This window comes from Sapajus apella, unplaced genomic scaffold, assembly GCF_009761245.1.
Source record: "Sapajus apella isolate SASKATOON/1434 unplaced genomic scaffold, GSC_monkey_1.0 scaffold56, whole genome shotgun sequence".
Taxonomy (NCBI): Eukaryota; Metazoa; Chordata; class Mammalia; order Primates; family Cebidae; genus Sapajus; species Sapajus apella.
Window position 1 is genome coordinate 7871001 of NW_022436996.1, and position 12493 is coordinate 7883493.

At 59.8% G+C, this 12493-nt stretch overlaps 1 protein-coding gene across 1 annotated transcript in view; it reads left to right on the forward strand.

Moving 5' to 3' along the window:
• Nucleotides 1-1965: 1965 nt before the first annotated feature.
• The window catches only part of KCNH2 (potassium voltage-gated channel subfamily H member 2), a 33771-nt gene continuing 23243 nt past the window's right edge, over nucleotides 1966-12493 (forward strand). Inside the window, exons 1-2 of the mRNA XM_032245019.1 lie at nucleotides 1966-2449; nucleotides 5356-5586. Coding sequence (XP_032100910.1) covers nucleotides 2374-2449; nucleotides 5356-5586 — 307 coding nt within the window. The 5' untranslated portion in view covers nucleotides 1966-2373. The remainder of the gene's footprint in view (nucleotides 2450-5355; nucleotides 5587-12493) is intronic.

Below are 12493 nucleotides of genomic sequence, written 5' to 3' on the forward strand. Positions count from 1 at the left end.
AGAGGCCTGCCCCAGCAACATGAGTACAGGAGTGGAGGACAGCTGGCCAGCTCAGATGAGTAGCTCCTTTCCTTCAGGGCCTGGCTCTCCCTCTCCCTTGGTCTGGAGAGAGGGGAGGCTACAGATGTCCCTTTCCCTTCTCACTCTTTCATGCCCATTCTCAGCTGCTGGCCTTTGCTGACTTTCTCTCCATGCCCTGGCCTGGAGGGGAGGACGCTTCACTCACACATGAATCATCCTGGACTCATGGGAGGCAACCCAGCAGCCAGGGGTGGCCTTGGGGTGGGGTGGGGGCTGGGCCAGTCATGGAGTGAGTTCTACCTGGAACCCAGATGTGTTGATGCACCTGATGCCAAGTCACCAAGGAGGGGTAGCCTGTGCCGTGGAAGGCCCTGGGCCCCTGGGGGGTGAGTGAGGAAGCTGCTGGCAGTGGGGAGGGCCTAAGGAATAACTGCACAGGCAAGAGCCTCTGGACTTTTTTAGCATCAGCTGGTGGAGCCACCTCCTTCTCTCCCACTGGCTGCCTCCCTGAGTCACTGCCCACCCACCAGCAAATAAAAAAGAGTGTCATATGCTGGCCAGTGGCCCCATTTGGCCCCAGTGTTTGCATCTTTTTGTTCTTGGGTGGAAGGTGAGAGTCTGGGAGGGGTGGTCTCACCGCGACAGTTCTTTCTTCTCCTTCTTCCTTCGGGACTCCGCTTCCGTCCCTGCCCTTTGTTCTTCCCCTCCCCCCACAAGCCAGAATGGCTCTGGCTGGTGACAAGACCCAGCCCCTGCTCCAAGGACAAAGGCAGCTGCAAGCCCTCAGAAGCCCCCACATGGCCCCATCCATCTAGACAGGTCTCTGATCGGGCTGCAGGGAGGGGACCCTCGGCTGTTCAGCTGCGACTCCTCCCTCCCCGCCCGCCCACTCAGCTGTCAACACTCGCCTCCCCGCCCTGGCCTTCCCGGGGCCCTGCCTGACTGCTAAGTCCGAGGACACTGTGCCCCGAGACCCTCACTCAGACCCATGCAGGCGATGAGCAGGCGGCCGGCAGACACCCCGCCTGCCCTTGAGCATCCCCAGGCCTCCTTGCCTAAATAAGGGAGCCGCAGCTGGAGCGAGCCAGCTGGCCGGGGGGAGGGGCCTGAGGCTAGGCCACGGCTTTCGGAGGGGCTGGGCCGTGGCCGCCGCCGCAGGGCCCCGAGCCCGCCGATTGGGCCCGCAAGGCTGGCCCCGTGCTGCCGGGGGAGGGCGGGCCGCTCGCACAAGGGGATCCCCCGGCTGGAACCTCGCACTCAGGGGCCTCTCTTTGATCCTGCAGCTAGGAGGCCGCAAGTGCTGTCAGAATGTCCCTCTCTGTACATCCCCCTGCAGAGTCCTGCAGAGCCCTGGAGAGAGCTCCGTGTATGTGTGTGTGTGTGTCTGCTGGGGCAGGGGGCGTGCCCCTCCTAAATTTCACCCTCCCTTATTTCAAATCTCTGCTGATCTGGGGCCTCCAGATTGTCTTGCTCTTCCTATTTCCCGGGTCTCCCTTGACCCCAGGCTCGTCTTCGCAGGGTCCAGGCCTTGACCCGGTCACCCACAGTAGGCACTGAGCGCACGCTGTGTGTACCAAGCCGGTGCTCGGCGTGGTGGGGAACCAGGGCGGAAGGACCTGCCGTTTCCCTTCAAATCAGGTTTCTTGGCCGCTCATCTGCGGGGTGGAATCCCTTCTTCCCTCCCGGCCGCCTCCAAGTCGGCCGTGGCACCTGTCTTCACGGTTTCCCCAACCTAAGTGTCCCTTCCCCCTCTTTGGGGCGCGCGAGTCCCGGGGGCTCCCTGGCAGAGCCAGGGGCTGGCGCGGGGGGGAGCACTCTGCGCGGCTCAGCCAATAGGAAGGGCGGGCGCGCGGGGTGGCGGGGAGAGGGCGGCGCTGCGGGCGCGCGGCAGGCGGGAGGGGGCCGGGAGGCGGGGGCCGGAGCCGGAGGGGCGCGCGCGGCATTAACCCTTCCGCGGCCGGGCCGAGCCGCAGGCGCTGCCCGAGCCGCGGGCGCCGGAGCGGCTGTCGGCGCGGCGGCAGGCGGGAGCCGGGAGCCAGGCGCTCGGGAGGGCAGAGCGCAGCGCGGGGACGCGGCGGAGCGGGCCCCGCGGCTCGGCGGGGGCCGGGAGACAGGTGTGCCGGCGGCAGGCGACTCGCGCTCAGGAGGCTCCAGGCCGGGCCCGCTGTTCGGAGCGGGGAGCCGGGAGCCAAGCGAGGACCCGGCGCCCGCAGTCCAGTCTCGGCCCCGCCCGTGTTCGGCTTGGCTGCGGGGTGCTGGGACCACGGCCCGGCCGGGCCACCCGAAGCCTAGTGCTGGGCCGGGCCGGGCCGGGGTGGGTGGGGGCCCGCCCGGCCCGCCCATGGGCTCAGGATGCCGGTGCGGAGGGGCCACGTCGCGCCGCAGAACACCTTCCTGGACACCATCATCCGCAAGTTTGAGGGCCAGAGTGAGTGGGGGAGGGGGCTGGGCGGGGAGGGGGCTCTGGGGGCGGGCCGAGCTCTTTTGAGTGTGGATGGGGGGGCGTGCCCGGGCCGTGTGCAACGCCAAGTGCGAGTCAATGGGGCCTGGTGGGCCCCAGGCTCTGGTGGGGGACTGCGGGGGCAACGCCTGGTGCTCCTGGGCCGTGGGCACCGGGCAAAGGGCTTGGGGTTGGGGCTTGGGGCGGGAAGCTCAGCGCAGGCTTTTGGGATCGGAGAATGTGTGCGACACGCTGAGTGTGCAGGGAAGGGATATGGGATGGGAGTGTGCAGGTGTCCCCAACTCTGGGTGCCTGGACGTGGATGGGGACGTGTGGGTGCAAGGGCATAAGAATGTGTATGACCCATACCCTCGGATGCCTAGAGTCCGGCGCGCACACTGATCTTGCCCATCTTGACTATGTGGTGCCCGAAGGACTGGAAAGCCGAGGATGCAGGGTCAGCCCATAATCTGCTCTCGAATGTGTGTGCTGTGTGTGCATGACCCTGAGCCCATGTGTCACCCATGAGTTAGACCCTGGATGGGCGGTCGGGAGGTACCTTTGACAAGGCTGTGAGCTTATGGGCCCTGTGGAGACAGGGCGTCCTGGAGCAAGAGCTGGGCTTTGAGGGTAACTAGCTCCCTGTGGTACCCCCAAGTTGTGGGTTTTCCTGCTCTGGGCACTGTCACCTAATTCCCTTATGGGGACTGGGACTACAGCACTCCCAATGCTGGCCTGGTAGGGAGGCTTCTAGAAGGGTCCCATGGTAGGCAAATGTCCTGGCTGTGGGTTTGCATCCAAGTAGCATTCATGTGCCTGTCCCTAAGGCTGCATGAGCCACAGTGGGTGTGACTGCCAAGGGCCCTGGGAGTTGGGAGAGGATGACATTCCTTGCCCATGACCCTGTGAGCACAGGACAACGTGTGCTTGTAATGGTGGTGGGGGGAAGGAGGGGTCAGTGCAACAGTCAGTATTGTGTGAAGCGGAGGAACAAGATGATCCTGAGGGGGTGGAGACAGTGACACTGGTTGAGGGCCTCCTGGAGAGGCAGGGGTGGGCCCGGGGGAGCCTGTGGGGGGGCTCAGGGGGAGGCTGGGATGGGTGTGGGAGGGTGCTGGCTTCTAGCCCCACCTTTGCCACTGACTGCCGTGTGACCTTGAGTGACTCTTCCTTCTTTGGGTCTCAGTTTCCAGGTCTATAGCGGAGGGGCAGGCTTTCTGTCCCATCCCTGTATTCCAGGAGCTCAGCGAAGGGTGTGTGTGTGTGGGGGTGGGGTATGTCTTCGAAGAAACTTGCTTTTTTCTCCCAGGCCTGGGAGTAAGGACAAGGGGTGGTTTTTCTTCTAAGAAGCTGGGGTGTGTGGCTGGGCCTCTGGGCTGCCTTGGGCTGCTGCAGAGCTGGAGGCTGAGTTTGGGGGTCTTTTCAGGTGACAGCAAGCCCTGACTCCTGGAATTAATGGCTGCCTGGGAGGTCGGGGGGGCCTTGAGAACTGAGGGAAAGATGACCCTGTTCCAAAAAGCAACTTCCTGGGGGCCAGGAAGGGAGAGCTGAGAAAGGTGGGAGGAGGCAAGTCCCACCTGCCTGGTCCTGCCTCAGGGTGCCCTGCAGCAGCCCAGCCTTGCACATAGGATTGCCTAGGGCTGCAGCCTGAGGGCTGTGCCTGCTAAAGAGGGTACGGGGAGAATTCCAACTGCTACTAAAATCCCCAGCATTAAAGGCCAAAGTGGCCGGAAACTTCTGTTTATAAAAAGCTCTTATCCCAGGAGCGTCTTGCCTGGCATAAGTGAGGCTGCTGCCTGCCTGCTGTTCACTCGCCAGCCTGGCTCTTGGGGCAGGCCTGGAGTCGGGGAGCCAAGTGTGGCCGGAATGGAACCATGGGGGTGCTTATCCTCGATGTGAGGAAGGCTTCACATCCCTCGAGCAGGTCCCCTTGCTTGGGTCTATTCCTACAAGTGGAGCCAATGTCTCAGGCCCCTCCCAGGCTCCAGGTGTTTCCAGGGTTTGGAGCTGCCATTCCGTCTCTTTGCTTCCTATGACCTTGGCTTCTGCCTGTGACCCTCAGCTTCTTCCTCTGCCTCTGCCAGACCAAGGTTCAAAAGCTGGCTCTGTCATTTACAAGCTGCAAGACCTGGGCATGATGCCGAACTTCTCTGGAGCCTTGATTTCTTCATCTATAAAAGGAGGATAATGACACCTACCTTATGGGGTTGTCAAAGCACCCAATGAAATGCAGTGTCCCAGGTGTTCAACGGGTTACTTCCCTCATCCTCTGCTTCCCTCAGCTCCTGACTGCCCTTGGAGGGGCTGCATAAGTCCCAGGGGGTACTGACCTGGTGGGATCCTCAGATAACTGGGGAGTGATTTCCTAGGGAGCCTCAGGGCAAGGAGTGGCTCAGGGAGCGCTCCCCGCCCCCCCCCCCCCCCCCCCCCCGGGGGGGGGGGAAATAAAAAGCAGAATCCAGAGAGCCCATGCAAAGGGAATCCTGGCCGCCATCTCTGGCCTTTCCCAGGCTCCCTCTCTAGGCCCAGTGTTTATCCCTCCGCCGCGGCTGCCGGCTGCCGACACGCGTTGCTGACACCCGCCAGGCTGGCCTCAGCCTCGGGTACGGAGGGGGCGGCGGGCTGCTGGCAGCCTGCCTGGGGGAAGCCATGTAGCCAGCCCGCAGGCCAGGAGGAGGAGGGGGCGCGCCGCACAGTCAGGCCCTGCCAGGCACCTGTGTCGGGGCACACGCACCGCTGCGTTCGCCCCCTGCTGGGGACCCCAGTCTCGGCCACGCTTCCTGTGGCGGGGAGTCCCCGGGCGGCTAAGTGTGAGTGGAGAATGTGGGGAAGGGCTGGGAGTCCCCGAGGCTGGGGTCCCCGCTCACGCACCCCTTCCTCCCCGCTCCCCCCAGGCCGCAAGTTCATCATCGCCAACGCTCGGGTGGAGAATTGCGCGGTCATCTACTGCAACGACGGCTTCTGCGAGCTGTGCGGCTACTCGCGGGCCGAGGTGATGCAGCGACCCTGCACCTGCGACTTCCTGCACGGGCCGCGCACGCAGCGCCGCGCTGCCGCGCAGATCGCGCAGGCACTGCTGGGCGCCGAGGAGCGCAAAGTGGAGATCGCCTTCTACCGGAAAGATGGTAGGCGCGGGCCGGGGCGGGGCACGGCGAGGGGCGGGGTCAAGAGGGCAAGGCGCGCGGGGCTGTGGGGGCAGCTGGAGAACGGCCCGAGGCCGGACAGGGTTCTGTAGGGGAGTGACGCGGGCGGGGGCCCTGCGGTGTGCCAGGTGGGGGGCGCGGTTCTGGTGCCTGCACCTTACTCTGCTGAGATGGTTTTCAAGGGGGCAAAGGAGTTGCTAGGCTGTGGGTCTGGTGCTTCTGGTTCCTTTTTCCCTGGGCAGGTGTGGGTGCCTAGGGCAAGTTGGACTTGAGTTAGACCGAGCTGGGAGGGCAGGTGCGTGCGGGGATAGAGGTAAAAGGTCAGGCTGGCTGTTGGGCGCTGACCTCCGGCCACAGGTCCCTAGCTACCTTAGGACAGTTACTGCCAGGTGACAGGTCTGGGAGATGTCACGGAGGGAGGGGCCAAGGAGGGCTGCAGGATTCTGGCTCTCTCTGCTGCCCTCGTCCTGCCCTGCACTTCAGCAGCACCTGGGGGAGGTGAGTGCGTCTCCCTGCAACCTCAGTTCCCTTTGTCTCAGCGGTCTAGCGCCGCGCCCTGCCACCCTCTCCTGCGCCAGGTGTCTTTGCTCAGCCACCGCCTCCCCCAGCACAGCTGCTCTGGGCTTCCGGAGAGCGGATAAACAGATCCTGGGGTGGGGCTGCTCCCACAAGGAGACTGCCCTGTTGGGGTGGGCTCTGCTCAGGGCGGGCAGAGCAGGAGGGCTGGGGTCTAGCAGGCAGAATCTGGCTGCAGAGGCGGTCTAGAACACGTGCAAACCCTGCTGCTTCCTAGCGTGTGTCCCGTAGCATTTACTCAACCCCTGTGAGCCTGGCAGGCACTAGGCTCTTGGAGATGGGCAGGACAGAGGATGCTCCTGCCCTCAGGGGGCTTGTCTGCTGTAGACAGTGAGCACACTCTGCTTCCTGTGTGGGACCAGGCCAGCCAGCCCCATGCCTCAGCCCCCTGTGCTCAGGTTTGGCCGGGGTGGCCCTGCAAAGCCCTGCATCCTGCAGGCCACGCTTTTGCAGGTGTGCACATTCTGTGGCATCATTGGATGGCACTAGAGGGGGCACGGTCCCTGCACCCTGTGGAAGGTTTTCTCACAGCAAATCAGGGTTCTAACTGGCAGGAGGCAGGGGCTGTGAGACTAGACTCAAACCCTGAAGGCAGTGGCTGGATTTTAGGGGCTAGACACTGGATCAAATGGTTTGCCTCTCTTATCTCATGCACTCTTACCAACCCAGGGAGGTAGACACTACCATTGTCTTCATTTTGTGGATGAAGAAACCGAAGTTCAGAGAAGTTAAGCAACCTTCCCCACAGTCACACAGCTAGAAAATAGCAGAGTTGGGACGGAGCCTACGTCTGTCTGACCAGAGCCCTGTCTTCTCTGTTCTGTCTGTCATATGTTGAGAATGACACCAGGTAGTTACAGGTCTGTCTGTATGCTGTATGTTATCTCTACCACAGGTGTAACGAGAAAAATACGAACCTGTAAGTCTTGGGTTTGCATCTAAGACAGTGCCAGAAATTATACGCTATTGGACAAGTTGGTGGCCTTCCCTGAGCCTGTTTCTACTTCTGGGATGATGTGCCTCACTTTGGACCCTCACAAGGGTGCTGAGCATTCACAGACAGTGCCTGCAATGGGCCATGCCCTGTAAACACCGTGCCAGTCCCACTGAGGATGTAGCTGTGCTGGGGATTTGGCCTCTTGGCAGCAGGGGGCTGAGGGCTCTTTGCTTTGGCTGTGATATATGTGGAGTGCTCTTAGGTGGAGCTGGCCCTCCCTCCTGGCCTAGGCTGGCCCCTTTGGGAGAGAATGGCCATGGGCCCCATTCTGCAGAGGAGTTATTGTGGGATCACCTCATCCAGCTCACTCGAGTTGCAGGCAGAAGGAGCTTCCTCCTTCTTCAAGCAGAGGTCTGATGACCAGTGAATTAGTGGAGGGACTGGGATTAGAACCCAGATCCCCTGCCCACGTTCAGACTTGTCACCTCTCCAGGTTACGACTCCAAATGGGGCTGTGACCCAGAAAACCTTGCGCCAGCCATCTCTGCCTGTCCCCTTCTTCACTTCCACCTAATTTCCATGGGGCTAAGGTGTCTCCTGTTGGCCAACAGGCTGGCCTGGCCCTTGGCCACCTAGGACCCCATGTATCCTGGCATTCTAGGCCTGGGGTGATGCAGACAGATTTCCTCAGCCTCTGCTGCTTCTGCCTTGAAACACTCAGTCCTTCCAGTGATCCCGGGCCTGGACTGGGCTGCATGCGTGCCTGTGTGTGTACTCACACGTGGGCCCAGCAGGGAGGTGGAGGTGAGGAACACCTGTACCACCCCTTGTTTCCGTCCAGGCCTGTCTCAGGGTCTCTGCCTGAGCCAGCCCCAGGGAGGGGGAGTGGGGCAGGAGGTGGAGCCTTCTGCTGGCAGGCGCCACCGTGGACAGCTGTGCTGTGTCGGTGCCTCTAGCCTTGCTCTGTGCAGTGTCAGGGCCTGGAGCCAGACAGCCCCATTATTTAGTTGCTGGGACTGCTGGGAGGTGGGGAGGCTAGCCTGGGGGAGTGTGGGCTGAAGGAAAGACATGAAGTCCCTGGGACTCACTGCCCCTTGAAATCAGGCCTGGGATGAAGGTAGAATTGGGGGCAGAGCCCAGTGGTGTGAGGCTGGCTGGTGGTAACATCCCCCCAGGGCCCAGGCAGCAGATGCCGGCTGGGTCCACACCTGTGCTCCTACATCACCATGGGGGCTGTGGCTCCTCCTCTGCCAGACCTCTCAGAGTCCTGTCTCTCTGTCCCCTGCATCCTCTCTGTTCTTCGTTCCTGCCTCTGCTCCCTGCCTTCCTGCCGCAGTGCTCAGCCAGTCTGACTGTGTGCATCCTCTCCCGCTCCCCGCGTCTCCCTGCCTTTGTCTCCTGCCTGCCTGGCTGACTCTCTGTCCCTTGGTCTTTATCTCCTCCCTGATGCCTCTGCCTCTCTTCTTCCCTCGCCTCAGCACCCCCGGAGCCTTCTTCCTTGCCTCTCTGCCTCGTCCCGGTGCCCCCTCTGTCCCTCGGAGCCCCTGTGTGGAAGGCTCTGTCTGGCTGCTCATACCTCCAACTGGCCTGGCTCTATGTCCCTGTGTCCCTGGGAGCTTGTGCGTGGGTGGGGATGGGGGTGTCTCTGGAGAAGAGTCTATTGGCTTCTCCACTCCAGCTGCAGGCCGGTTGCCATGGTAACAGGGTCAGAGGGCCCCCCACTGCAACAGCTGATGCTGTGGCTGTGGGGAGGGGATGGGGACCTGCCATCCAGGACTGCTCCCCAGTGCACTGTGCCCAGGGTGGCCCCCACACCCACCCGCTTCTGTCCTGGGCCTCGGACCCCAGCCTTCCAGGTATTCCTGCAGTCCTCAGACCTCAGACTGCCTTGAAACCCTCAGTACCTCCTGTGATCAGCCCCACTCTTCTGGGCCTCCTGCCCGTGTACATCCCCCAAGGCCATATGTCCTGTCTTCAGTGATGCCTCGCCTCCTTCCTCATGGCTGACCCCTCCCCAGCTCAGACACCCACTCTGCTTCTTTTCAGCCCCCTAGGCCTGAGCGGGGAATGAAAGAAGCTTTTCCTGGAAGGGAGGCCTTGAGGCTGGGAAGGCAGGTGGGACAGGGATTGGTGCATAAGTGGGTTTTGTCTCCTTGAGATAGGAGGCAGAGCAGAGTGATCCCAGAGGAGGATGGGGCTTAGACACATGAGCACTTTTCCTGCGGGACTGAAGCTATCAGGGGAGTGCCCTTCATCTTGGGGACAGGGATATTCCTATCCTTCTGGCCAAGGCCTGGTGAGCCTGGAGACAGGGCTGAATAGGCGAACCTGCAGGGCTGCCAGGTGTAGGCGCAGGGGCACAGGGGTTGGTGGGGGCACAGGGGTCCATGGGGGCCCTGCCTCTGAGCCAGTTGCCTCTTGCCCTGCAGCACTTTCGCTCCATGCTTCCCTTCTCCAGCTGGGTCAGAGGCCTGTTGGAGGGGCTCCACGGGGATCATTCCCGAGCTGGGGCCAGCTGTCCTCTTCTGCTGGGGCTAGGGTCTTCCTATCCCGGTCCCATTCCATGGGTGAGGCAGGCATGACACGATTGAAGGGTGCTGTCTACTCCTGGACCCATCCTGGAGTCTGGAGAGCGTCGGACGGCAGCTTCTCCGTGTTGCGTCTTCTGCAGCCCCCGAGAGGAGCTATGTAAATATTTGTGAAGAGCTGTCTGGGATGGGAGCAGAGTTTGACGGTGGCCTTGGGCTCTGGGGAGGGGAGCCATGGGGCAGCAGAAGGGCCAGCTTGGGGTTGTGAGATGGGGGGAGACTGGGCCTCTTTTCTGCCCAGAGGTGGCTTCCTGGGTGGCATGATTTTCAAGGTTCCAAGAAGGGTTCCTGAAACTCCTCCCTTAGAGAACTTCTGCATTTAGAATGCTCCTTTTTCTTTAGAAACACATTCTCTCTCATTGCCCCCTCCCTGTATAGAGAAAATATTTAGCCCTTTAGTGTGAGGGAGTTTAACAGAATTTCCCTCCCAACATGGGCAGGAGGGTCAGCAGAGGAGGGAGGGGTGCTGGGACAGGTGATGAATGCAGGGTGGGGCTCCCCTAAAGTCCCCTCCACGTCTTGGGGCCCATAACGATCTCTCTGCTATGGCCTGTGGTTGGCCTCAGATGAATCCCTCTCCTTTTTGGGCACTTATCTAGGATGAGAAGCACCTTAGGAGCCAGGCAGCATCTTCCCCTTGGCCCGCCGCCTCCCACAGTCCTGGATGAGGTCTCAGTGCCAGAGGAGGTTCCCTGTCCATCTCCCCGGACTAGGTCGCCAGCTCCACGATGGGCGAGAGCAGCCCATCTGCTTTGTTCTCTGTTGTATCTGCGTGCTTGGTGCACAGCGGGAGCTCGGCACATGTTTGCCGAACAAATGAATGAACAGGGTGGGCAGGAGCCTTTCCTGGGATCAGGTGACTTGGCAGCAGTTTCCAGCTTGGTTACAGACTTGCTGTGCCTGGGAGTCCTCTAGCCTTGCTTCGTGTGGAGGACACTGTGGGGCACAGGAGCATCTGGGGGCTCCCAGCCTCTTCACCCTCAGAGGTGGAGCGAGGAGTATGGGGTAGGGGGACAGAGTCTTAGAGCTGCCGCAGAGAGCACAGCTGAGGTGGGGGTGATGCCACGTGCCCAGCAGCACAACTTTTATTGTTGTGACCGCACTTTACAGTTTGCAAATGGGGGAACCGTGCTTTACTGCAGGTGGTCCTTGTGGCCCTGTGAAAGGTAGGATTTCTCTCTGCCACTTCACAGGAGGGAAGCTCTTGCTTAGAAAGGCTGAGGCACTTGCCCAAGTTTACCCAGCTGGCGGGTGCCAGAGTGGGAACCTGAGCTCAGCTGTCCCCTCCCTGCCCAGTGTGCAGTGCCAGTGTGCCTGCTCTCTTGTGCCCAGGGAGCCCTTCTGGGGCATGATGGGCTCAGGGCCTCAGGAAACTTGGATTCTAGCTGGGGTTTGCCAGCCTCCATTCCTCGTTTGCTGAGTGGGATCATAGCACCTGTCCCTGATGCACTTTGGGGTGTGAGGGTGTTCCTGGAATGAGATGACAGACACCCACAAAGCAGCGCGCAGTGCCAGAGCTCATTCTGCTCACCATGAAGCTGGGCGTCACCTAAGTGGCTGCAGCACTGTGCTGTTGCAATCGTGGGAAATGAGCCTGACCCAGGGCCTCAGCACCCCTGCTGCTATGGTGCACCTCACCTCAGCCTGCACCCTGTCTGCCTCTCCCCCTCCTGCCCCCCAGGCTGCTGCTGGCCCCAGGTCCTGCCTGTTCTCCAAATAATTTAAACCACAGCATTTGTGTTGTTGCTTTTTCCTTTCTCTTTCATTTGATTTTTTTCTTTTCCCTTTTATCTCACTCTCTAGTCTCATTACCCTCCCCGCAGGCAAGCGTTCAAATGTACTTACTGTGAATGTGTTGCTTGCATATGTTCTTGCAAATGTGTATTTTGTCTGGATATATGCATATAGATTTAATTTATGTAAATGATATTGTGCTATATGTTGTATTTTGGTGTTCGCTTTTCTTACTTGGGAATCTGCTTTAAGTCCCACTGGGTTGCTGTTCGACATCTAGTCTGTAGCCGTGGATTCTGTGGCATGTGGCCGCCACGCTTCACCTGCCCACTGTCCCAGGGAGGGACCCCAGAATGTCTCCAACTCCCAGTCACCATCAATGAGGCTGTAGTGAGTATCCTTGGATATGGTCCCTTCTGGACTTGGGTGAGGATGTCTGTGGGATACACGCCCAGGAGTGGAATTGCTGGATCGTGAGACATGTGGACACTTAACTAAGTACTGCCATGCCTGTCATCACTCTCCTTCTCAGAGCTGCAGATTCCCATACCCCTGTGTCTCTGCCACTCTTGACATTCTCCACCTTTCTAAATTTTGCCAATCTAATAGGTGACAGTGATTTCTTGTTGCTTTAATTTGCGTTCCTTTGATTTCTTTTGAGTCTGAGCATCTCTTAGGCCTGGTAGCCTCTTGGGTTTACTTTCCTGTGAATTGCCTGCTTATGCCCTTTGCTCATTTTAATTTAGATGTCACTGCCTTTTGTCCTTGTTGACTTGCAGGAGTTGCTTGTGTACTCTAGAAATACAAATGCATACTGTTAAACATTCAGTGTATTCCAGATTTAAGCTCTTTGTTGAACTGGAAAGAGATATGGCAAATGTCTTCTCCCATTCAGTCTCTCTTCAATTTATCCAACAAAGATACTTAATTCTGTTGCAAACAACTTCATTGATTTTTAGTTTTGTTTGTACTTTTGATGTTCTCTTGAAGAAATTCTTCACCCTTCTCAGGCTGCAGAGGGTCTTCATTTTCTTCTTCTTCTGTTCTCTTAATT